General features: G+C 38.7%; 2 protein-coding genes across 2 annotated transcripts; one reads left to right on the forward strand and one right to left on the reverse strand.

The window, feature by feature from the left end:
* The first annotated feature begins 3,369 nt into the window (after positions 1 to 3,369).
* Positions 3,370 to 8,222, forward strand: LOC133997132 (cytochrome P450 2K1-like). Its single transcript, XM_062436665.1, has 9 exons — positions 3,370 to 3,658; positions 3,822 to 3,984; positions 4,094 to 4,243; positions 4,334 to 4,494; positions 4,620 to 4,799; positions 5,743 to 5,884; positions 6,040 to 6,224; positions 7,206 to 7,347; positions 7,434 to 8,222. The coding sequence occupies exons 1-9, from the start codon at positions 3,452 to 3,454 to the stop codon at positions 7,619 to 7,621; spliced, it is 1,518 nt and encodes a 505-aa protein (XP_062292649.1). The 5' UTR covers positions 3,370 to 3,451; the 3' UTR covers positions 7,622 to 8,222.
* Positions 8,223 to 15,740: 7,518 nt separating this feature from the next.
* On the reverse strand, positions 15,741 to 21,276 carry LOC133998020 (uncharacterized). Its single transcript, XM_062437759.1, has 7 exons — positions 21,216 to 21,276; positions 19,555 to 19,863; positions 18,593 to 18,880; positions 18,284 to 18,409; positions 17,806 to 17,831; positions 16,723 to 16,812; positions 15,741 to 16,352 (listed from the first exon to the last, which is right to left on the reverse strand). Exons 1-7 carry the CDS (start codon positions 21,259 to 21,261, stop codon positions 16,254 to 16,256), a joined length of 984 nt encoding a protein of 327 aa, XP_062293743.1. The 5' UTR covers positions 21,262 to 21,276; the 3' UTR covers positions 15,741 to 16,253.
* Positions 21,277 to 21,687: the final 411 nt, after the last annotated feature.

Here is a 21,687-nt window from a genome sequence, read left to right on the forward strand (position 1 = left end):
TTATAACCAGAGGATTTATAGATTTATATGTTTTTCTTGGAGTAATAATTCCTCCTGTTCATACTGACTTCAGCTGCCCAAATGAGTCAAATCTTCTATGTTTCAACGTTACAGTGTTTTTAGTGCCAAAGTCTTTTTGTTACTATACTTCCACCACAGCACAACAGGGAAACACTAAGAGGGAATCTGATGCTTAAAAGACTGCTGAAGCTGAATAGAAGCTGATTATCTACTTTTAAATGACTGTGTGGACACACTGTGGATTTTGTCCTCCATCACTTTAAATTGAAAGCACATTTGAAAGAGATATTTTAATAGTCAGTATGAACAGGAGGAATGATTACAGAGAGGAAAAACTCTTTCAGTGTTCATGTAGACACCTGTCTACTGTTTAACACATCATATCGCTGCATTAACACTAGAGGGCGACAATGGTCAGGATAAAACTAAAGGCTTATGGATGAAATGAATAATAGACATTCAATTGAACATGTTATTCACATATTAAAGATGCTGACAGCTTTCTACAGGTCTGTATTAAGCAATCTGTTAATCTACAGTCATTTTGTGTTTTTTATGAACAATTTAGTTATAAAATACTATAGGATGAATCCTATCCAGCAGCTCCCACACAGAATAATAGAAACAGTCATTCAGCCAAAAAAAAAATCTGTTTCACCTTATCAGATAGCATGTTAGCATGTAAAGATTTGCTAATTAGCACTACTAGATAAAGCTGAAGGGATTGCAATTAGTTGTGCAAATTTGGTCATGAAAAGTATCAAATAACTTAAATATTAGAGTATAAAAACTCAAGTGATTAACAGTATTATTATAAAGGGGAACTTGAACATCTATACCAAATTCCAGGGCCATAGTTGTTGAAACATCTTAATCAATTCCACAGCAAATTCCAACCTCATGATAACACTAAAGGAATTAAAAGTCTGAATATCTGCACCAGATGATGTGGCAAAGTATCTAATAGGTAATGGGATTTGACCACAGGAAATCCACAGACTAACAGAAAGGCCAACACTTCCATCCTCAAATGCAAGGATTTAAAAGCAAATCTTGCCTTCCCTACTTTCTTTGATATGCAAACAAATTAGGCAATAAGAGACAATCTTGGCAAAAACCCAATGATACAAAATCATTTAAAAAGATTTGCTGTGTGGGTCAATATTCACTGATGTTTTAGCCCCATTTCTATTATTATTCAGTATGTCTCTGTGTTCTCTTTATCTGTCTCTCACTTGACTATCTGAAGCAAAAGTTGCTGCAGGTAGATGTTGAAGAGGATGAGGAACTCCAAAAGCTTGAAGTCGCTTGTCAAGACCGACTTCAAAAGCTGTGTAAAAATGCTTGTATGAGGTATTGTAATACAACTTTTCAGCTTTGTTTTGCTGCAGCTGAAGCTTTGAGGAATTCCCTCCTAGATAAATTGTTAGGAGGTCAAAGGCATGCCTGATGTGAAACACTTATTGTGATAGTCTTTGCTCCCAATCTAATAAACTGGTTTTGTGACGCGGTAAGCTATAAAATTCATTCAGTAAAGTTTATCATTGACAAGGTTTAACGTATCTAGGTAAAAAGACACATCTGATACTGAGTGTGTATGAAGGTGAACTGTGTGTGTATCTCCTTAAACTATGTGTGGACACAGTCCTAATCTAATTTAGTTTCAGTTCAGTCAGTTGGCAGCTGTGGCTTAAAGTCATTGTGTCAAAGTGTTCAGCGACCCAGATACCTGAAGTTCACTTTCAATTATGAGTCACTGGGCCCTGATGGATGGATGAAGTTTTCCATAAGCTAATTTAGCAGCTAAAACTAATGCAACAACACTGTCACGAAGATTAAGATGACGTTAAATTTTCATGGAAATGTTTTATAAAAGTGTTCATTCAACTTTTTGGTCACATGCTGTATCACAACTATGCTTCAACAGGCTGTTGGGCTGGTTGCTTATCTTTGTGGGTCTGCCACTACCATCCGGCCTGCGGTGTATCTATCCACAGGAGAGACTACATGGTTTGCAAACAACATCCTGAGGATCTCGGACACCTGTTCCTTCTGCATCCCCTTTGTCTGTCAGGTCAAGCTTCTGTTAAAACATCTCACTGGATTTAAATAATTAACCGAAACAGATTGGACATGTATTAGATTTTTTAGATTGACCCAGAGAAAGACTGATGTTAAACAGAATATTGATTAACATCACCTCTAAAAGGCCAAAAATATGGACCAATGGAAACTGTTCTGTTCCTATTGCTATATAATATATGTTTTAGTAATCAGAATCAGCTGAAAGTGACAATGAGGGGATGTACTTAAGTTCTGTGTGGTTGACTCTGGTGGGCATCCTCTGGGGGGCAGCACATATTCTACTCACATTTTCCTTATGTGTGTTTGGTGGGGGTTGAGAATAGTGCAGCACTCATAGACCCCCACTATAAACAGTTGCAAAGAACTCCCCACAGAAAACAGTAGACAACCAAGAATCAACCTGAAACATCTCAGTGGTTAAAGGTTAACTCATAATCCATTCAGGTTCAACCGTTGCTCCTTATGTGAATAGTGCTACCAGATCAGCCCACTATCAGCTGTAAACCACCAAAGGTTTGCATGTTTTTGATCAATGTCTAATTCTGAATGTCATATTTGTGTCTCTATTAGTCTGCTGTAATGTTCATGTTTTTTTGGACTGACCAAAAAGCCCATTTGATCTAGAATAAGTTAAATATTCTATGTGCATGTTCATATGCCAGTCATGCCATAGGGATTATATCTCATATATTTTTACTCTGAGGCTCTGCTGGAATGCTTTTGCATGATTAACAGTTAAAAAAACTCCTTATTGATATTATACTGACCCTTTATGTAACCCCTCAGTTCAGCCTCTTTCTCAAACAGGCAGTTTTAGTTCCTGTCTCTTTTAGACAACGTGACAACCTTAGCAGCCAAAACAGAAAGTCTTCTTTAAAATGTTTAAAACTTAACACAAAAGACAAGTACAAGGGTTTCTGACTTTTTCTTAAAACCACCAGTCACAGTTGTCAGAAACAAGCATCAGCAAAATAAGTTGCCTAAGTTGTCTGTGTAAATCTTTATTTGATTTGTGTCGTTAACCTCTAGCCTCATTTACCGTCGCTTTCTGATCACAAGTCATGCCAAGACATGGCATTCAAGATAACAGAAGTACTGCTATCTCTTTAAATCCAACAAGAAACAAAGCAGTCTGTCCTGAAAGCAGCTGATAACAACAATCATTTACTACTTATTGTGGGTGAACTTTTCCATACTTCTGCCCCACCCATGGGCTGTGCCTTACTCTCACTGGCAGCTACAAAAAGGCTTCACTCCTTGCCAAAGCACACACAGAGCAAAAGGCAGCAAGGCAAGGGACATATTTGTTTAGTACACTGGGAAGGATACAGTTTGTTTTAAAGTTATGGGGCTATTAGATGTATTTCTCCAGTCCTCCAGTTCTGTCTCCTTGTTAGCAGCTCTCATAGTACTGGTGCTGGTCTACATCATCTCCTCCTCAAGCTTCAGCTCCAAGTCAGATGGAAACGATCCTCCAGGACCAAAACCGTTCCCTATACTTGGTAACCTGCCGCAGCTGGACCTTAAGAAACCACACAGCACATTACTGGCGGTGAGTGTCATAGTACTTGTTTTCTTTTAGGGTAGTTTAGTTTCCTTTCTGCAGCTCTATCATCCTGTCTTTTTTCTGTGTGTGTGTGTGTGTGTGTGTGTGTGTGTGTGTGTGTGTGTGTGTGTGTGTGTGTGTGTGTGTGTATGTGTGTGTGTGTTTGTAGCTTTCCAAGAAATATGGGTCAGTGTTCACTATCTATTTGGGATCCAGAAAAGTGGTGGTCGTGGCAGGATACAAAGCAGTAAAGGAGGCACTTGTCAACCATGCTGATGATTTTGGAGACAGAGATACAATACCAATTCTGCAAAAAATTAACAAAGGACATGGTAAGAAATGAAAAAAACCCTGAACTTTTACTGATTTTTATATGTATAGCCTTTGCCCACAATCTGCTTATTAATATACTTTTTTATATATATCTATACGTCATGTCAGGGGTTTTATGGTCCAACGGGGATTCATGGAAAGAGATGAGACGCTTTGCTTTGACTAACCTGAGAGACTTTGGAATGGGTAAAAAGGTATGCGAGGACAAAATCAGTGAGGAATGTCAGTACCTTATGGAAGTGTTTAAGAAATTCAAAGGTAAGTGTTTTAATTTGAAACAACCTCAATGAAAAGCAACATTTGAAGTTTTAATTTTTATTAAATCTTTTTCTGTTTGCCTTATTGCAGGAGAAGCTTTTGATACAACCCAACCAATGAACTATGCAGTCTCTAATATCATCTGCTCCATGGTCTATGGCAGCAGATTTGAATATGATGATCCAGAGTTTACATCCCTGGTAGATCGCACAAACAAAACCATTCAAATTGCGGGCTCCCCATCAATACAGGTATCATTTTTATAATTTTGTTAAGCTTATATTTTCAGGATTGACATTTCATAGGATACATATATAAAATGTGGCAACTGAATAAATAATAAGAATTTTTAAACTTTTTTTTTTTTTTCAAACAGTTGTACAACATGTTTCCTTGGATCGGCAAATTCTTCGCTGACACTAAGGAAATCCTGCAGTCATTTCACAGCAACAAGGAGCAGACCTTTAAACTTATCAGTCATTTGAAAGAGACCCTCAATCCACAGATGTGCAGAGGTTTCGTGGATGCCTTTCTGGTCCGACAACAAAATCTGGAGGTTGGGAAACATATCATCACCAATCTAAAAAATGTGCATTGCTATTATTTTATGTCTAATTAAATTCACAAGTGTCACTTTTGAGTCCCACATAAGATAGTCATGGCGCATATCTTTCCACAAAATTAGGTTCTTTATTATTCCTAGTTTGATTCTGGGGTGATTTATTTTTTCACTAAAATTTAGAATTGGTGGAGTAAGATGCGGTTGTGTTGGGATCATTATAGAAATGATAGCTCAGAAGTAGTTTCATTTCCTTTCCTATGATTGAGAAAGGCAGGTTCATCCAGTGTAGTAAATCATCATTTATTGTATTGAACAGTGGGTTTGAGAGGTTAAAGTTGAACAACTCTGACAGCTTGGGGAGAAATGTTGACAACCCAGATATGTGATGTTGGGAGAACTGGTGACTGGGCTCTCATATTTCATCCAGTTAATTGAATAATTTGAGAATTAGTGGCTCTAATGCTCTCTTACAATGACGAAAGTGTTTTCTTTACGGATATCAATACATCATCTGCATAAAGACATATTTTAGGTCTACAGTTGATATTTGAATACCTTTTGATATTGATGTTTTGGTGGATTGTAGCTAAGAGTGGTTGAATGAAGAAGGGGGAAAAGTGACAGGAGAGCATATTTTCCTTTTGCCCCTATGCAATGTGAAACTTTATGATATTAGTATATTAGAGATAACTGTGGCTTTACGTTGATGGGACAGAATCTTAACCCAATTGATATTCTCTGTACATGTACATGTACTTTGCTTTGGTGATTACAAAGTGCTTTTGAAATCGTGAAAGGTATTATTTATCCCTGAGGAGGGAAAACGGGCTTCTCAGCTGAGTCCTTAATTACTTAAATTTATGTTGTTGTTTTGGGGTTGTTTTTTAAAAAATTGTTATCATTTTCAATAACTACTCTGTTTCATCTTAACATGCAGGAATCTGGGACTAACAACAGTCACTTCCATAATGAAAACCTAATAAGTACCGTCGCTAATCTCTTTGCTGCTGGCACTGATACAACAGCAACTACACTGAGATGGGGACTTCTGCTTATGGCCAAGTATCCAAAAATACAGGGTAAGGAGATGGAGCTATACACAGTGTTCATCCTTCAACAGAGAGTCCTAGCTTTACTGACACAAAAATCATCATAAACAATGAAGAAAACAACAATAGAACCAAACACCATGCACCTAAACATAATTTGTTCTCACCCCTCTTTCATCTTCTAGACCAGGTCCAGGAGGAGCTGAACAGGGTGATAGGTAGTCGTCAGGTTCAAGTCGAAGACAGGAAGATCCTGTCCTTCACCGACGCTGTCATCCATGAGACACAGAGACTAGCCAACATCGTGCCCATGGCTCTTCCTCACAGGACCAGCAGAGACGTCACGTTCCAGGGTCACCTAATTGAAAAGGTAAGATCGGGGCGCCCCTGTGGAAAGGATGTTAAGAAGCAACGTCCCTGGTTCAAATCCGGCTGGGGACTTTTGTTGCATCTCCTTTTCCTTTGTTTCCTGTCAACTGTCTACTGTGATAAAGGCCTAAATATGCCTATTTTCCCAAAGGGGCAAGGTCAGTGCTGGTCCAAATACAGTCTTTATGCAACTTCCCTGAGGCACAAATCTACTTTTTGTGCATCTGTGCTTGTTCTGTAATTTCCTGTCACAAGAAGAGCACATTTGCACCAGTGTGGGAGAAGGGGCACAAGTGAGGCTTTGTTAATGCTGATTAGTGTAGCGCACTGCAGTTTTGGACCACCTCTCATTGTACAGGCATAGCAGTTTTCATGGTCTCATTTGACAGAGGTGCTTGTCTCCAAAATCACAAAACAACAAGTTTTGCCCCTTTCAGTTTACTACATGTTTTTCATGTGCTGTAGATTGACATAGGAATCAACATCAAACTCAGTCAGGAAATCAATCAATCAGTCAGATTGGAAAGCTCACAAATTCCAAGTTTAATAATAAAATAATTTGAAGTAATGCAATAACGTGTCAATCAAATCTGTCTGGACCTTTTTATCAAATAAAAGTTCAAACTCAGGTCAGAGAGGGAGTGAGTTTTCAGTTGTGCCACTTACCGTCAAGTCTCAAAATAACTGTGCATGGACCTGTATCCATATCATCAGTGTGTAAAATAGCCTATAACCACTCGAGGTCCTAAACAGCATAATTGGTAAGCATAATTTATGGCATCTATTTTTTAAACTGTAACTTTAAATTATCTATTTATTTATTTATCTTTCAAGAAGTCTTGTTGGTCATCCATACCCATATTCGTGTTCAGGATAATAACATTAGCAATACTGGGCTACATTAATTGTTTTCTGTAGTTGATGTAAAAAAAGTGTTATTGCTTAGCGTATTAAAGGCTTAAAACTTCTGTGTTGTCTACAGGGGACGACAGTTTATCCTCTCCTGACGTCTGTCCTCTATGATGAGAGCGAGTGGGAGCATCCACGCACCTTTCATCCTGCCCACTTCCTGGACAAAGATGGAAAGTTTGTCAAGCGAGATGCATTCATGCCTTTTTCTGCAGGTTGGTGAATTTAGCTTCTTTAACTTCCTGATGATGTTCACGTACTTACAGATGAGCTGAAACCTTTCCTCCATTCTCTCTTGCAGGTCGCAGGATTTGTCTCGGCGAGAGTCTGGCCAGGATGGAGCTCTTCGTCTTCTTCACCACCCTCATGCAGCACTTCCGTTTCACTGCTCCACCCGGAGTTTCGGAGGATGAGCTGGATCTGACACCACGAATGGGCTTGACTCTTAACCCCTCACCTCATAAACTGTGTGCTGTCCCCCGTTTGTGAGGAGCAAGGTGTGAAAATGCTGCTTGAACTTATATTTGAGTCGTTTCTAATTTCTACAATGTTATACTCCGTGTAGTGCAACAGCAATTGTTAAATTCAACATGGATTATGTAATTAACTCAATTTATGTTGAATTGCTGCTTGAGAATGTCCCAGCTATTGTCTTTGTACTTTCTGTGCCTTCAGAGCTCAGTTGTTGAATACTTGTACAGTCATTCTCCCTCCTGTAAATATACTGTATATATTTGTAATTATTAATAATACAATTATTATTATTATTGCTGCTACCATTCTGATTATTAATATTACACCAAGTACAGTACAATAACAACAATTAACAATCAAGTGTGTGACCATATCCTGTAACCTATTTAATTAACCAGAGGTGTGCTTTGTTTTAATGTTTCATGTTTCTGTATTATCCTTGTGTCAATGTATTTTATGTGGTCTTCTGCTCTGCTACATATAGTATTGCTGTTCCTGTTTAAATTCATTTTATATGTCTTTTGTAGCTGTCATTACACCTGCCCAGGGACTGCAGTTGAAAATGACCCTAAATGGCCAAGAACTGGCACATTTAAAGAAATGTTTATTAATGTGTAACTTTAGACGGTATAAATAAATAAGAACAAACAACAGATCCAAGGCGTCCAAGCTGTGTTGCTGCATGTGTTTCTGCCGGTGTACTTCTGTGATTTCCCAAAACCAAAAGCAACTTTGAAAATTAACACTACATTAACGGGAGAAATTGGTATTCTTCTGCCTTTGATAGACAGCTTGAAGTATCAAGACTAGATTTATACATCTCACAATCTTTTAAATGTTCTAGGACAGCCAAAAACTGCTTATCTCCCCACAGCGAAAGAGGCAAAAAGCCACACAAAAATAAATTGTAGCCTTAAGCCAGCTTTGGTGTGTTTGTAAATCTTTAGAGAAGTGGTCTTCCTTTGTGGTCTGATTTGTGGCACTAGACTATAATGCAATTTTGCTTTATGATTATTTTTGGCCAGTAGGAAGCAAAATAGCATGTTTTTGCCTATAATTGCATTGCTGGCAGGTGGACATTAGTCTCTTATATGTACAACAGTTACACATACTGGACTGTGGCCTCGTAATGTTTAACTGAAAAATTCATGCCGGTTCTAGTTTTAGGTGCAATGAATTGTAGTCACTTATTTTCTACTGCTTTCCTTCCTACAGTATGTGGAGCTTTAATGAAGTGTAGACTAGATTTGTTATTTGAAATTGACCTAGATGCCAGTCAGCAGTTTTGTAAATTGTAATGTTAATGTTTAAAATGAATGTTGCTCATTGCAGTGACGAGGCCCTCTTCAAAGAGGTGACAGACCGAGGGAGACAGGAAGGGAAATAGTTGTGTGGTTTCAAAACAGTGAACAGGGTGAATTATTACTATATAAATATCCAACATCCAGTTCTTGTGAACTTTGTCTTATTTAACTATGTTTGTCTCCATATTATCTGTTAAAGTTAGATGTAGTTATGAGTTAGTGAAGGGTTACGTTTTAACATAACATATTGATATTCAATGTGTATTTTATGTGCATCGACAAATTGTGTTGAATCCTCATGCAGACAAGTATTAGCATGTATGTTTGTGTGTTTGAGCATATCATTTCATATGTGCCAACATCATGGGTACAATAGAGGGGATCCGCTCTGGTCTGCCAGTACTGATACGCTATCCTCAACCTCCATGTGACATTCAAAAGTTGAACTGTCCTTACAGTCCTGATAATAGCCTCAGTGGTCAGCAGTTCTCTCATCCTTACAAACTCATCTCATGGGGAAATGTCTTTTGACTTCTTTTTGTATTTAAAACCTTTTGACCATCAGTTGCTCTGTACGGATCAGCAGCAACTCTGTTTTGTTAAGTTTTCTTACTTTATTTAATAAGTAAAAATATAAATAATAAATAAAATAAAATCTGTAAATTGTGGTACTGAAAAATGAAGTGTCACTAAAAGATTTTCATTGTGGAAATTTATGTTGTTAATCGCTGCATATAAACACCTTCAAGTTTACAGTTTTACAACATCATATAACATACGATTGTATCCAAAGTGATGTAAATCTGAAATTACAAGTGAGTTTCCTGAAGCTAAGTTTAAGTCCAATAGGATGTAGGTGCTAATAGGCAGTCCAGAGAGGCGATGCATATAGAGTTCATAAATGCAAAATTTGAAATTGTGGAGCTGCAAAATGCTGCAGGGTCCACAGGAGATCGAGGTCGTTTTGGAGATCTCAAAACCAAGAAAGCCGTACTGGCAGACCTACTGGGCTCTAAAGCACAAGGGGCTTTGGTCAGGTCTCGTTTTGAAAGCGCTAACCTGATGGACTCACCATCTCAGTTTTTTTTTGGCTTAGAGAAGAAGAATGGGCACAGCAGATTCATCCATGCTCTGCATTCGGTCACAGGAAACCTGCTTACCGAGGCTGGTAAGATCCGTCAGAGGGCAGTGGATTTTTACTCTCAGTTGTATAGAAGTGAGTATACTGAAGATGACGGGGCGTTTGACTCCTTCTGCAGTGGGCTGCCCAGGGTCTCGGAGGAGGCCAATGAAGAGCTAGAGGGTCCGCTGACAACAGAAGAAGTTCTTACTGCGCTGCAGAGTATGCAAGGGGGGAGGGCCCCTGGTATGCAGGGGGGGAGGGCCCCTGGGATCGATAGGCTCCCACCGGAGTTCTATAAGGCGTTTTGGTGTGTTCTACAGAGTGACGTTATGGAGGTGTACAATGAGAGTTTTAGTGACTCGTCTCTGCCCCAGAATTGTAGGAGGGCAGTGTTGACTCTGTTGCCTAAGAAGGGGGATCTGCAGGACATAAAAAACTGTACAATACACAATGCACTTTTTTGCAATTTGGGGCACTTTCTCTGGGAAGCGCCCCTGTTGACCGGAGGGCGCCTAAGGGGCCCCCCACCCACTTTCACAATGGGGTACTTCAGGTACCCCGTTTCATTTTGGGACACTCAAAGTGCCCCCATATGGAACCTGGAGTCAGAAAGGGGCACTTTTTGCAATTTGGGGAACTTCAAGTACCCTGTTTCATTTTGGGACACTCAAAGTGCCCCATATGGAACCTGGAGTCAGAAAGGGGCACTTTTTCCAATTTGGGGCACTTTCACAATGGGGCACTTCAGGTACCCCGTTTCATTTTGGGACACTCAAAGTGCCCCATATGGAACCTGGAGTCGGAGAGGGGCACTTTTTCCAATTTGGGGCACTTTCACAATGGGGCACTTCAGCTACCCCGTTTCATTTTGGGACACTCAAAGTGCCCCATATGGAACCTGGAGTCGGAGAGGGGCACTTTTTCCAATTTGGGGCACTTTCACAATGGGGCACTTCAGGTACCCCGTTTCATTTTGGGACACTCAAAGTGCCCCATATGGAACCTGGAGACAGAAAAGGGGCACTTTTTTGCAATTTGGGGAACTTTCTCTGGGAAGCGCCCCTGTTGACCGGAGGGCGCCTAAGGGGCCCCCCATCCACTTTCACAATGGGGTAAATGTCTAGTTTTAAACGGGTTACCTCCTTTTTATCAAAGTATTTTTAAGTCTTGGAACATTTTTTCGCAAAAAAGGTGTTCTACAGCTGACTCTCTGCACTGGCTTCTCAATGAACCGCTGATCAACGGGGCCAGACTGGAGATCAACAACACCACAGCGCCTGGTCTGAGGGGGGCGCTGCTCCGGTCAAGGACTCTGAACCTCAAACAGCTGGTGGATGCGGTGGGGCCGGCCCTGAGTGACGCCCAGGCCCTGGGCTCTCTGCTGGGAATACAATCCGTCCGGGTGGCACAGCAGATCCTGGAGCTGTGGAAGCTAAGACTCACTGGGAGGGAAAGACGGCTCCTCGGTGAGTACGTGGAGGGGACACTTGAGGCAACCGCTACAGACGCCTTCCCGGACATTTTCCTGAGCCCAGGGCTGGGGGACCTGACCGGCCCCCTCTTAACGGTAACCAACACACAGAAACTGACACTGCACAAGGCAGACAAACGGACAATATACGTGAACTGTGTGAAAAGCATCCACAAGGTCGGACTGAGCAACAGGCCCTCCACTGTGTGGACACAGACACTGGGACCAAACACACTCAAACCACAGTGGAGGGTTCTGTACAAGCAACCCCTAGCGAAAAGGACCGGTGACCTCCAGTGGAGAATTTTACACGGTGCTGTTGCCACAAACGCTTTTATCTCGGTTCTTAATCCTGCTGTTTTTAGTAATTGTCCTTTTTGCGATCTCCGTGAGACTGTTTTCCACATGTTCACTGTGTGCAGCAGGCTCACGGAGATCTTTTCAGTTTTAACTTTGTTTTTTTATCTTTTTAACGTAACTTTTAATAAGAAGGTTTTTATCATGGGAGCTGGGTACAACAAAACAGATAAAGATAAATGGCAGCTCCTAAATTTTATATCCGGTGAAGCAAAGATGGCAATTTATTTAAGCAGACGCAACAGGGTTGAAAACAGAGAAGGGCAGAACGCGAAGAACATGTGGCAGGCGAAACTGAGGGCCAGACTTAGACTAGAGTTTCAATTTTATAAACAGGTGGGAGATTTGGAGGGTTTTAAAAAGGTGTGGTGTTTTAAAAACATACTGTGTTCTGTAAAAGACAACGACTTGCATCTTGCACATTTTTTATGAAATTATTTTATTTTATTCTTTATCTCGATGATTTTTGCACAGTAGCACTTTATTTGTAACTGCGGTCAATGACATGAGAAAAGTATAAATAAAGTGTTTTGTAAAAATCAAATCTCTCTCTCTCTCTTTGTCTCTCTCTCTCTCTCTCTGTGTGTCTCTCTCTCTCTGTCTCTGTCTCTCTCTCTGTCTCTCTCTCTCTCTCTCTCTCTGTCTCTCTCTCTCTCTGTCTCTGTCTCTCTCTCTGTCTCTCTCTCTCTCTCTGTCTCTCTCTCTCTCTCTCTCTGATTGAATGGCGGAGTGAGCGTGTTGAGCGTTGTGAGAACGGTTGTGAGTGCGTTTTCTATCTTTTCTACTTATCTTTTTTTCTTACCGGTTTTATTGTTTTAAGCATCATTTTAGTATTTTCAAAGGATGCAGAATAATTCCGGTGGGTTTTTCCGGTCATTCAATGGTGTCCTGTACTGTTTTTATTGCAAACGTGAAACATAAGTCTGCATATTGGCATTTTAACACTGCTTTGTTATTAGATGAACATTTTAAAGAAACGTTTTTATTTTTTTGGAGAGTTTTTAGAACAAGAAAAGAGGATTTTATATCATTGAAGCAGTGGTGGGATCGTGGAAAAGTTGAGATAAGGCAGTTTTGTCAACAGTACACTCTCAATGTCTCTCGTGACGTCACCAAATCTATCAAAGATCTAGAGATTGAAATTGTTTTCGCTTTTCAGTCCATCTGCTGCATAGGTGTTAACTGAAGAGCTGGGTCTTTTTCTTAAAAGAGGGATCCTCTAATGATGAACAAAGATTACAGCAATAAAAACATGTTGTTATTCACCTGACCACTTGACTGTAGTTTTAGAACAAACTTGAAAAATGTCCTATCCTTTGAATCTAAAGATTTGTGGCTGATTAATGATTAACAAAGTTCATCTAGCAGTTTAAGAGTGAGATATTCTTTTCAATGTAATGTTAATGTTGTCTTTTGTTCACTAGTTGTAAATACACAGCTTGTACAACACGTTAGTAGTATGACACACATGTAAGTGCTGTGTGTTATCTTGCTTTTTGAGTTCTTCTGCCTCCTATTGGCCAAAAATAAGAACTACATCTCAAATTCATGGGACAAATTTTCTGTTGAACATTTTGAAAAAAAGTCACTTAATGTACTGCTGGCTTGACACTGCATGAATTCATGTGAAAGTCTTGACTCATTTTGTGCGTTATGAAGAAAAATATCAAAACACAGTTGATTTGTGATAATATTTAAAAAATAAAATAAATAGCATAATTATACTGTATGTAAGAATGTAAAGTAAGCTATGTCAAGGTAATGTAACAATGCTAGATATGTCCTCAGTCACAACATGAATATTATTATGTTATTATAGCCTGTTTTATTCAATACTTGACATATTACCTATATTTTTTAACACAGACCTGCTGAATAATAACCCAAGTTTCCTGGCTCTTTCACGAGACAGAACTATAAAAAGGATAATCAAAAGCACTTTTGTTCACTAGATGTAAATACACAGCTTGTACAACACGTTAGTAGTATGACAGATGATCACACATGTAAGTGCTGTGTGTCATCTTGCTTTTTGAGTTCGTTTGCCCCCTACTGGCCAAAAATAAGAACTACATCTCAAATTCATGGACCTCCCTCTTAAAAACTTATATTTTATGTTCACTAATGTATAAAAATAAAAATAATGAACTATAATATATTATTCTTATGATAGTGCATCTTAATAGTGCTGCCTATGTTTGGTTCAAATATATAATTAAAGAAGATTCAGTTAGTATGACACTTTGTATAAGTGGTGGATATCCTGCAGTACCAGAGTTGCATTTGGTTAAAAAACTGTCAAAACAACACAAAATAATAGGATGGTTAGATTTCTACCTGGGTTGGATGAACTTGGGCAAACAGCCAACTGGTGGCAAAGTGTTTAGACCGGAATCAAACAGCTGATCACACACAGATCAAAGGTCATTTGGAGGCTCTGATAGTACTGTGGACGTTTGCCAGCTGAATATAATTTTATCTGAAAGACACTGATAAGAGCGAGTTTAACCTTAACACATACTTAACATATACTACTTTATATTTTTATAACACTGTTGAATGCATGACACACAGCGTGCACTGTTAGAAATGTTAAAAAGGAAACAGGGGGGTCAATGTTTTATGATGTGTTGTGAAGAGGTGATGATCTTTGCATGTACTGGACATAAAGATCATTTCAGAGCTGCGTGCACTGCAGTTACAGGAAGAGTTGTGACACAGCAGCGAGGAACATGGAACTGTCTTTCTTCATTCTTCAAAACCACACAAAGGCACACATGATGCAATGACTGTCACGTTTATTTGTAAAACTACACTTTGAACAAAGGGAGTAAGACTTCAGTGTAGGAATGGCAAATATAACAAAGAAAAAACATGCAGTAAAGGATAGCCCGACCAAATCATAAAGACAGTACAATACAACTGACCAACAACACAGTAGAACAGACTAATGTGTAAATACCAGTGCTAAGCTGCTGTTGTAACGTTAACTTTTCAGTCATTAACAACATTTATGGAGAGAAAAACAACATATACAGTAAATTTCTGGCCTACATTTACATATTTACATCCTGCATAGCTTTTCTTATTGGTCTGCTCTATGTGACACACTCTACCAATGACCGACTGGTGCTCTATTACATCATTTTTGACTTTATAAATTGTTGAGGATTACTTTAACTCTTTATAACTTAGGCAAAAAAGGATACATTAAAATTGTGGCAGTTGGAAAATTTGTGATTGAAGTTGTGATTTTGGGCGTATAGTTTTTAAAAAGTATTATAACTTACAACAACAAAAAAAGACATGATTGCATACCTGAGGGCACGGAAGGATACAGTGATTCAGACAGAGAGGATTTCTCTGCTGCATTTGGAGGAAACTTAGAAATAGGACAGACCTTTTCAGAAATGAAACAGTAATGTCATCCAGCCAGGCGACCAGAGGATGAAACAGCGACTAGACATACACAACATACACATCTGACACATCAGAAAACACTATGGTACAGTCCATCCAACATCACAGTGAACATTTAGTCGCTTCTATTAGTTACATCATGGTTATAGTCCTTATTATCAGACATGGGATACGAAACACTGCTGAATTCATCAAGCTGTGATCCATCAATATTAGCTCGAATCATTTAAGGACATTCAGATTTCAACATTCAAAATTGAACACACCAATGAGGAGAATAAAAATGGTTCCTGCTCTCAGTTGCATTACAATTTTACCTTAAAAAGATGATAATAAAGTAAAGGCAATGGATTTCATTTGAAGGATTGTTAGCATTATCCCAATCAAAATTCAACAGCTCTTTGAAATCAGTTATTTCAATCCAAGATTCAGAGGTTGAAGTTGAAATCACAGCAGTGCTAATGCAATATGACACAAAATTAAAACACTATGAAGTGCTTCAAACATAAAAATAATAAGTAAGGCTCACAGCCTACCACTTACAATGCTAAATCCCAAGGTTGGGCACATTTGAATGCAACAATATGTTCATAAAATAATTGCAAAATAAAGATTCTCTCACAGCAAGAGCTTATTTAACTATTAACATTGTTTTTTTTGTATTTTTTTCTTACCTAAAAAGATGCAATCAATCACTATAAGAACTTGTAATTTCACCTGTTGTAGACGACAATGATGCTGCTAATTCTAAGTCTATTTAAAGATCATACACTCGTTAAGTGATGGATCACCAACTATTCCTGCTGAGCAAAGCAAATCCAACAATAACCAGAAACAACTACTCAATGTTTGGTAAGAACACTGAGTCACAAATCCTCTCCCTTCCACAAACCACTCAACAGGTTTTTATTAATGCTACAACTACATTACAAGTAGTCTCATTTCCTCTTCCCTGTTTCCTCTCATTTATTTTTACCAGTTGATATTGTAGTAGATACTGTTGGGATCAGTGTCTGCTTTTGTGTTCACCGGAGTCTTGACTGTAGAATAAGTCACCTGCTCCTCTGTGACCTGTACAACACAAAGCAGAGGTTTATTTATTAAGCAGACTACGAACTGCAAAATCTCAACTCATCCTAGGGTTGAGTTTAGGACTCTGTAGGCCAAAGTCAAGTTCTTCAACCCCAAAACTGAAAAAAACATTTTTTTATGGACCCGGCTTTCACTCAGTGTAATTGTAATATTTAAATAGGAAATGACGTATAATAACAATACTGAAAGTATTTTATTTCCCCTTCAAGGTTTTCCTTCATTGGAACTCAAAGGGTTAGGGTTAAACAGTCACAAGCAGCCCCAGATTAAAATACATAAATTGGTAATATTGAATAAATTTAAGATCATTATTAATGGACAATACAGAAAGGAGTTGTAAGTCACTCACTTTTTTCTTGGAAGTTGTCTTTTGATTGGCATGGTTCACAGTGACATAGGTCAGACTGCCGCTTGGCTCATCCTGAGGTTGATGAGGATCCTGTAGTGTATGAAGTATAACCAGAAAGTGCACGTTACCTGCCTGTAATGCTGTTGTTCAACCTTTCAAGGAAATGCTGTATTTTTTTCATATGCGTCTAAAATCACATACTAGGTACAACATACTTTTGTCTGAATAAACAGTAGTGTGCATCATTTTTTTTAGCCGTAACTATCACATCACCTCCAGAAAGCCTCCATGCCGATTGGACATGTTTAACCATGATAACTTGCGCCAACCTTAAAGTCTGAACTAATTTAAAAAGTACAACTAGCAGATTGAACCTTTACTTGAATTGAAGTATTAGTGACGAGCTGCCTTGGTCGCTGTCCGTCATTGTCTGTTATGTTTTTGTTTGTCACTGCTGCATTGCATTGTGGGGTGTTTATGCCAGCAGGGTGTTCAGTGGTTGAATACTGTAATGTTTCAGAAATAGTATGCACTTCACTACTACTGGTTTTATACTAAGGTTTCAGACATACTTAAAGAAATTTCACATACTATTTTAGCATACTAGATAGCATGTTAGTGTTGAGTTTCGGCTACAGAATTTTGACTTTAAACTCACAATTCTGAGAAAAAAGTCAGAACTTAAATTTTTCACATGTGGCACTAATCCTCTTCCATCTAAATTGTACATAGACTCGACATTTATCCATTATGGAACTTAATGAGCATTAAATGGCACACATGTTGCTTCACTCTAGTAGCCATCCAGGATTGTTATATATACTATGGTGGCTTTACATCGGGGGTTAACCAACAAGAAACCAAACTCCAATCATGTGCCTTTACTGTGCTGCAGAGAGAGAATCCACATTCATTTAAATGAACTGGATTTGAACTTTGGTTGTCCGGATAAATCCATTTTAATGCATGATTCAAATATTGTAATTTCATTTTTTACTGCATCCTGAAAAACACCAGGGGATATATGTGGATGGATATATGTGTCCGTCTATCATATTTAAAATACAAAAAAAAAATACTCACAGGAGGATTGACTGTGTTTTGAATACCTGGGGAAAAAAGGGACGGTAAAATTTCAAGATTAGTCTTCAAACATCATCATTCTTTAAAGTATACACATTATTTACATTGTGTTAATGGAAAGTAAGAAACATGTTTCAAACCATCATTAATTAATAGTTTTAGTACTTTAATTAATGCTAAGCTATCAATTCATTTTAATTAATACATTACCATTAACTTATCATTGTTTTAAATGAATTCCCAATTATAATAGCCATGGTATAAGCACTCTGAGGTGTCTGGATATCTAGGTGAACTTGGGACAAGACACCCAACAAAAGTTTTTGATAGCCAACATTGTGGCAGTCTTACCAACCCAATTGTAATATTCAATAAATGCTATGGTTAATCATAATCACATAAAGTTAAACAAAAGATATCTGCAATAACCAGTGCTTTAACCAGTCACAGTCCAGTCAGGAAGCCACAAAGGAAATACCATTCTCTGATGTTGTGTCTCTCTTTCTGAATTTGATGAAAACAGCAGTGATGATGACGACGACCACTGCCGCCACCACCACCAGCAGCACCACCACCACCACAGCTTTCATGTCAGGAGAGGGATCTGTGGTCAGAGGATACAATTAGCCAATGATATAAAATTACCAAACACACAGTCAAACATGTGGCACCCCATCTTAAACTATAGAATATATTGACTTAATACAGATATTTATATATTTACATATTTTTTTACCACCCTTTCAAAATCTTAGAGGCAAAGTTTATTTCACATCACTTATCCCACCTTTGAAAACAGGCGTGTAGTGATCCTCTATCTGGACATTGTTCCTCTCATCAACCCGCTGGCAGGTGTATTTTCTGTTGGGACCACTCTGATGCGTCACAGTCAGAACAGAGGCACAGTCTTTCTGTACGGTGACTTTGTATCCGAGACCTTCACCACGCAGCACAGAGCCTGTCTCATTCACCCAACGGATGCTGTTTGCTCGACACTTGTCATATGACAGCAGAGTACACCTTAATGTGATATTTCCATCTCTCTTTGGATCAGCATCTGGTGTAGATGGTGTGACTGAAAGACAAAAGTACAAATGGATCATTTAGATTAAAAAAAACTGCTTATTCTGGCTTTATTTCATGTTTTTACCTAACTAGTGTCAGTGTTTCTGGTTTAACATGTAATTTTTAAAAGCTGGGGAAATTTGGTCTCACTGGAAAGAACTAAAGTGAAATGAAGTAAAACTGAGCTGAACTGAATCAGGACCTATCCATGGTGTTTCCTTAAATAAGACAAGCTGGCTCAAGCTGAAAATAAGTATGTTATAAATATCCTGTAGTGTTTATTAGCCAAAAAATATAACAACAGATGAACTCTTAATGGGGTCTTTACCCCACTGCCATCGTGGCACCCATTTATGTGCATGACTTTAATCATCATTTAGATTATTCAAGTGTTTCTTGTAGGAAAATGAATTACTGTTTTAAATGTCGATCTATCAAATACTTGCTGAGATATTTCAGTCTGGACCAAAGTGACCAAATCACCTGACTGATGGACACTGTCATCTGAGAGCCTCCCTCATACTGAACCCTCCGCCTGAATTTGGAAACAGAGTTGTGGTGGATGGTTTCATAGCTGGTTAGAGATTGACCTCTGTGCTCCTGTCATTTGAAACATTTGGCACCACATGCCATTTAAATTAAAAATAGTTCCATTCTTTAATCTCAGTGAGAAATGAGACTCACTTGTCAAAATATTTAGACGCACAAAAATTTCCACTTTATTGGCCTGTTGACGGTTGTAGAGACCAGCATCCTCATCAGTGATGTTGTTGATGAGCAGAGAGCAGTTAGTGTCCATACTCAGCCTGGCAGCTCGGACTGACGGTCTCCTAACATTTGGCTCGATAACGGCAATAGTTGCCTGAAACATATCTCTGTTGTAAAGCCAGGTAACGGTGGAGCAATCACTGTCAGAGACTGATGCACCGTCACTGGGCAGAATGACATCATCTCCAGGTCTGTTGAAGAGATTGATGCGTTGTCCGCTGATGCCTGTTAAAAAGAAATCACACGTTTTCTAAGAAATTACGCATTACTTTTAAAATCATCTGCATTTTACATTTGCAACCACAAGGAGAGAATGTGACAACCTATGCCATCTAGTGGTGATGTTTATAGGAGATAATTATTTTCATTTATATCTCAGTTATTCAGTGAGTTGTGGGTTTTTTGAAATATATAAAACTATTCTCCAGTGTTAAAACCACCAAAAGAGAGTAGAGACATCTGCTGATCTAATGTACTGGTATGGTTTTGGGTGTGCTTTCATAAAGAATACATTATATGTACTAACTGTATATTACATTATAATATAAATATCTACATATTATATCACATGGACAGAGTTTAAAGGACAGATTGACAGCTTAAGCAGTTAAGTCTGTCTTAAAAAAACATTCAAGAGCCCAAATGAACATTGACACCTGTTTTTCGTGCTGTAATCATTCCTCCAGTTCATGCTGGCTATTAGAAGATCTCTTCATAATGCACTTATGAAGTATAGCGTTAGTTCATGCAGGACACTGAAGTCATATGCCCCAGCTGTAATCAGCTGACAGCCACTGATTGAATCAGCATACCTTATCAGTCACACACCAATCACAGCCATTCTCACCACAAGGCGGTCCCTTTAAATATTACTCCCACCTACACTGATGTAGCTTCACCATTGCTCACACTGCTGCTGGCAAAGCTTTCCTCCACCATCCCAGCCTCCACCTTTCTGGTTCAGGGTCCCATCATGGCACTAGGGTCAATCTGCAATTAATTGCTTTCTTTCGGCCCACTCCAAGGGGGTTTTGCATTGCGCTCCCTGTTTTTAGCTCAGCATGCTGCTGGCTAATCCAGGGAGCATCTTAGAGTGGAGCCTTCAACGCCAAGTAAAACTGTATTACCATTTGTTGCAATAAATAGCTTAATTTATGACGAAAGTGTTCCTGACTGAAATAATGTAAGTGATGCATGAAATTATAACTTTATTTATAGAGCACTACACAGTCCTCCTTCTGTGCGGGAAAACCTCTTTCACTCTTCATATGGAGACCTGGCTGCTCTGTGAATGTGAACGTATCCTTTAAAGGAACCACAGAGAGAACAGAGAGCAAACAGACTATTTGATGTAGTCCTTGAAAGTACTTCTAAATCTAACTGACTTATAATTGTTGTTCTTTTTACCGTCTCACTCACACAAATATTTCTATATATTAAAACACTTTTAAATGCCAAAAAGCTTATAAAAGGTGCAGCTTAAGCAGGCAAGTAGTTCCTAGTAATAGCAAATTAAACACTAACCTTTATTCATTAATGACAAAAATGTACATCTAAGTAATAAAGCGTTGCCTTACCTTCAAACTGAAGCACAAAAATGAGAATGAATTCGATTAGAGCCATTCTGTGTCCTTTCTCTGTCAGCAGACTGAAGTCGTGTGCCGTTTCTCCTCTGCTACAGACCTGTTTGTGATGGCGCTGTTTCCTCTTTGTGGTTGAGATTCTGAGTAAAAATGACAACATCAGTCACCCTGTTGTAAGTCCACCAGTGTAATGGGTTACAACACTACTGTGTGTGGGTTGTGCATTCAGACAGCAGAGCACAGCACGCAACATCCACAATTAAAAGAAATGTGTTTTCTGCAAACTGCTGTTTTTGAAAATACAAAGAAATTCATTTTTAAGAGCACCTAACCTCTTTCAACATGGGTGTTAACCATCATATCCGTTTTTCTATGGAAATAAAATGCACTTTTATTTCTGTGAGGTGTGTTTGTCATGAACAGTGCAGAATAAAGGAGAAGTTGCAAAAGTTGTGAAATTAAATGA

Source organism: Scomber scombrus, chromosome 17 (genome assembly GCF_963691925.1).
Source record: "Scomber scombrus chromosome 17, fScoSco1.1, whole genome shotgun sequence".
NCBI classification, from domain to species: Eukaryota; Metazoa; Chordata; class Actinopteri; order Scombriformes; family Scombridae; genus Scomber; species Scomber scombrus.

Coding starts and splice junctions, on each gene's coding strand:
- LOC133997132 (XM_062436665.1), top strand. CDS start 3,452: ATGGGGCTATTAGATGTATTTCTCCAGTCCTCCAGTTCTGTCTCCTTG. Junction 3,659..3,821: donor CACACAGCACATTACTGGCG/GTGAGTGTCATA, acceptor GTGTGTTTGTAG/CTTTCCAAGAAATATGGGTC. Junction 4,800..5,742: donor TCCGACAACAAAATCTGGAG/GTTGGGAAACAT, acceptor CTTAACATGCAG/GAATCTGGGACTAACAACAG.
- LOC133998020 (XM_062437759.1), bottom strand. CDS start 21,261: ATGGCTCTAATCGAATTCATTCTCATTTTTGTGCTTCAGTTTGAAG. Junction 18,881..19,554: donor GCGTCTAAATATTTTGACAA/GTGAGTCTCATT, acceptor TTTGTCTTTCAG/TCACACCATCTACACCAGAT. Junction 17,832..18,283: donor AGACACAACATCAGAGAATG/GTATTTCCTTTG, acceptor TTTTTTCCCCAG/GTATTCAAAACACAGTCAAT.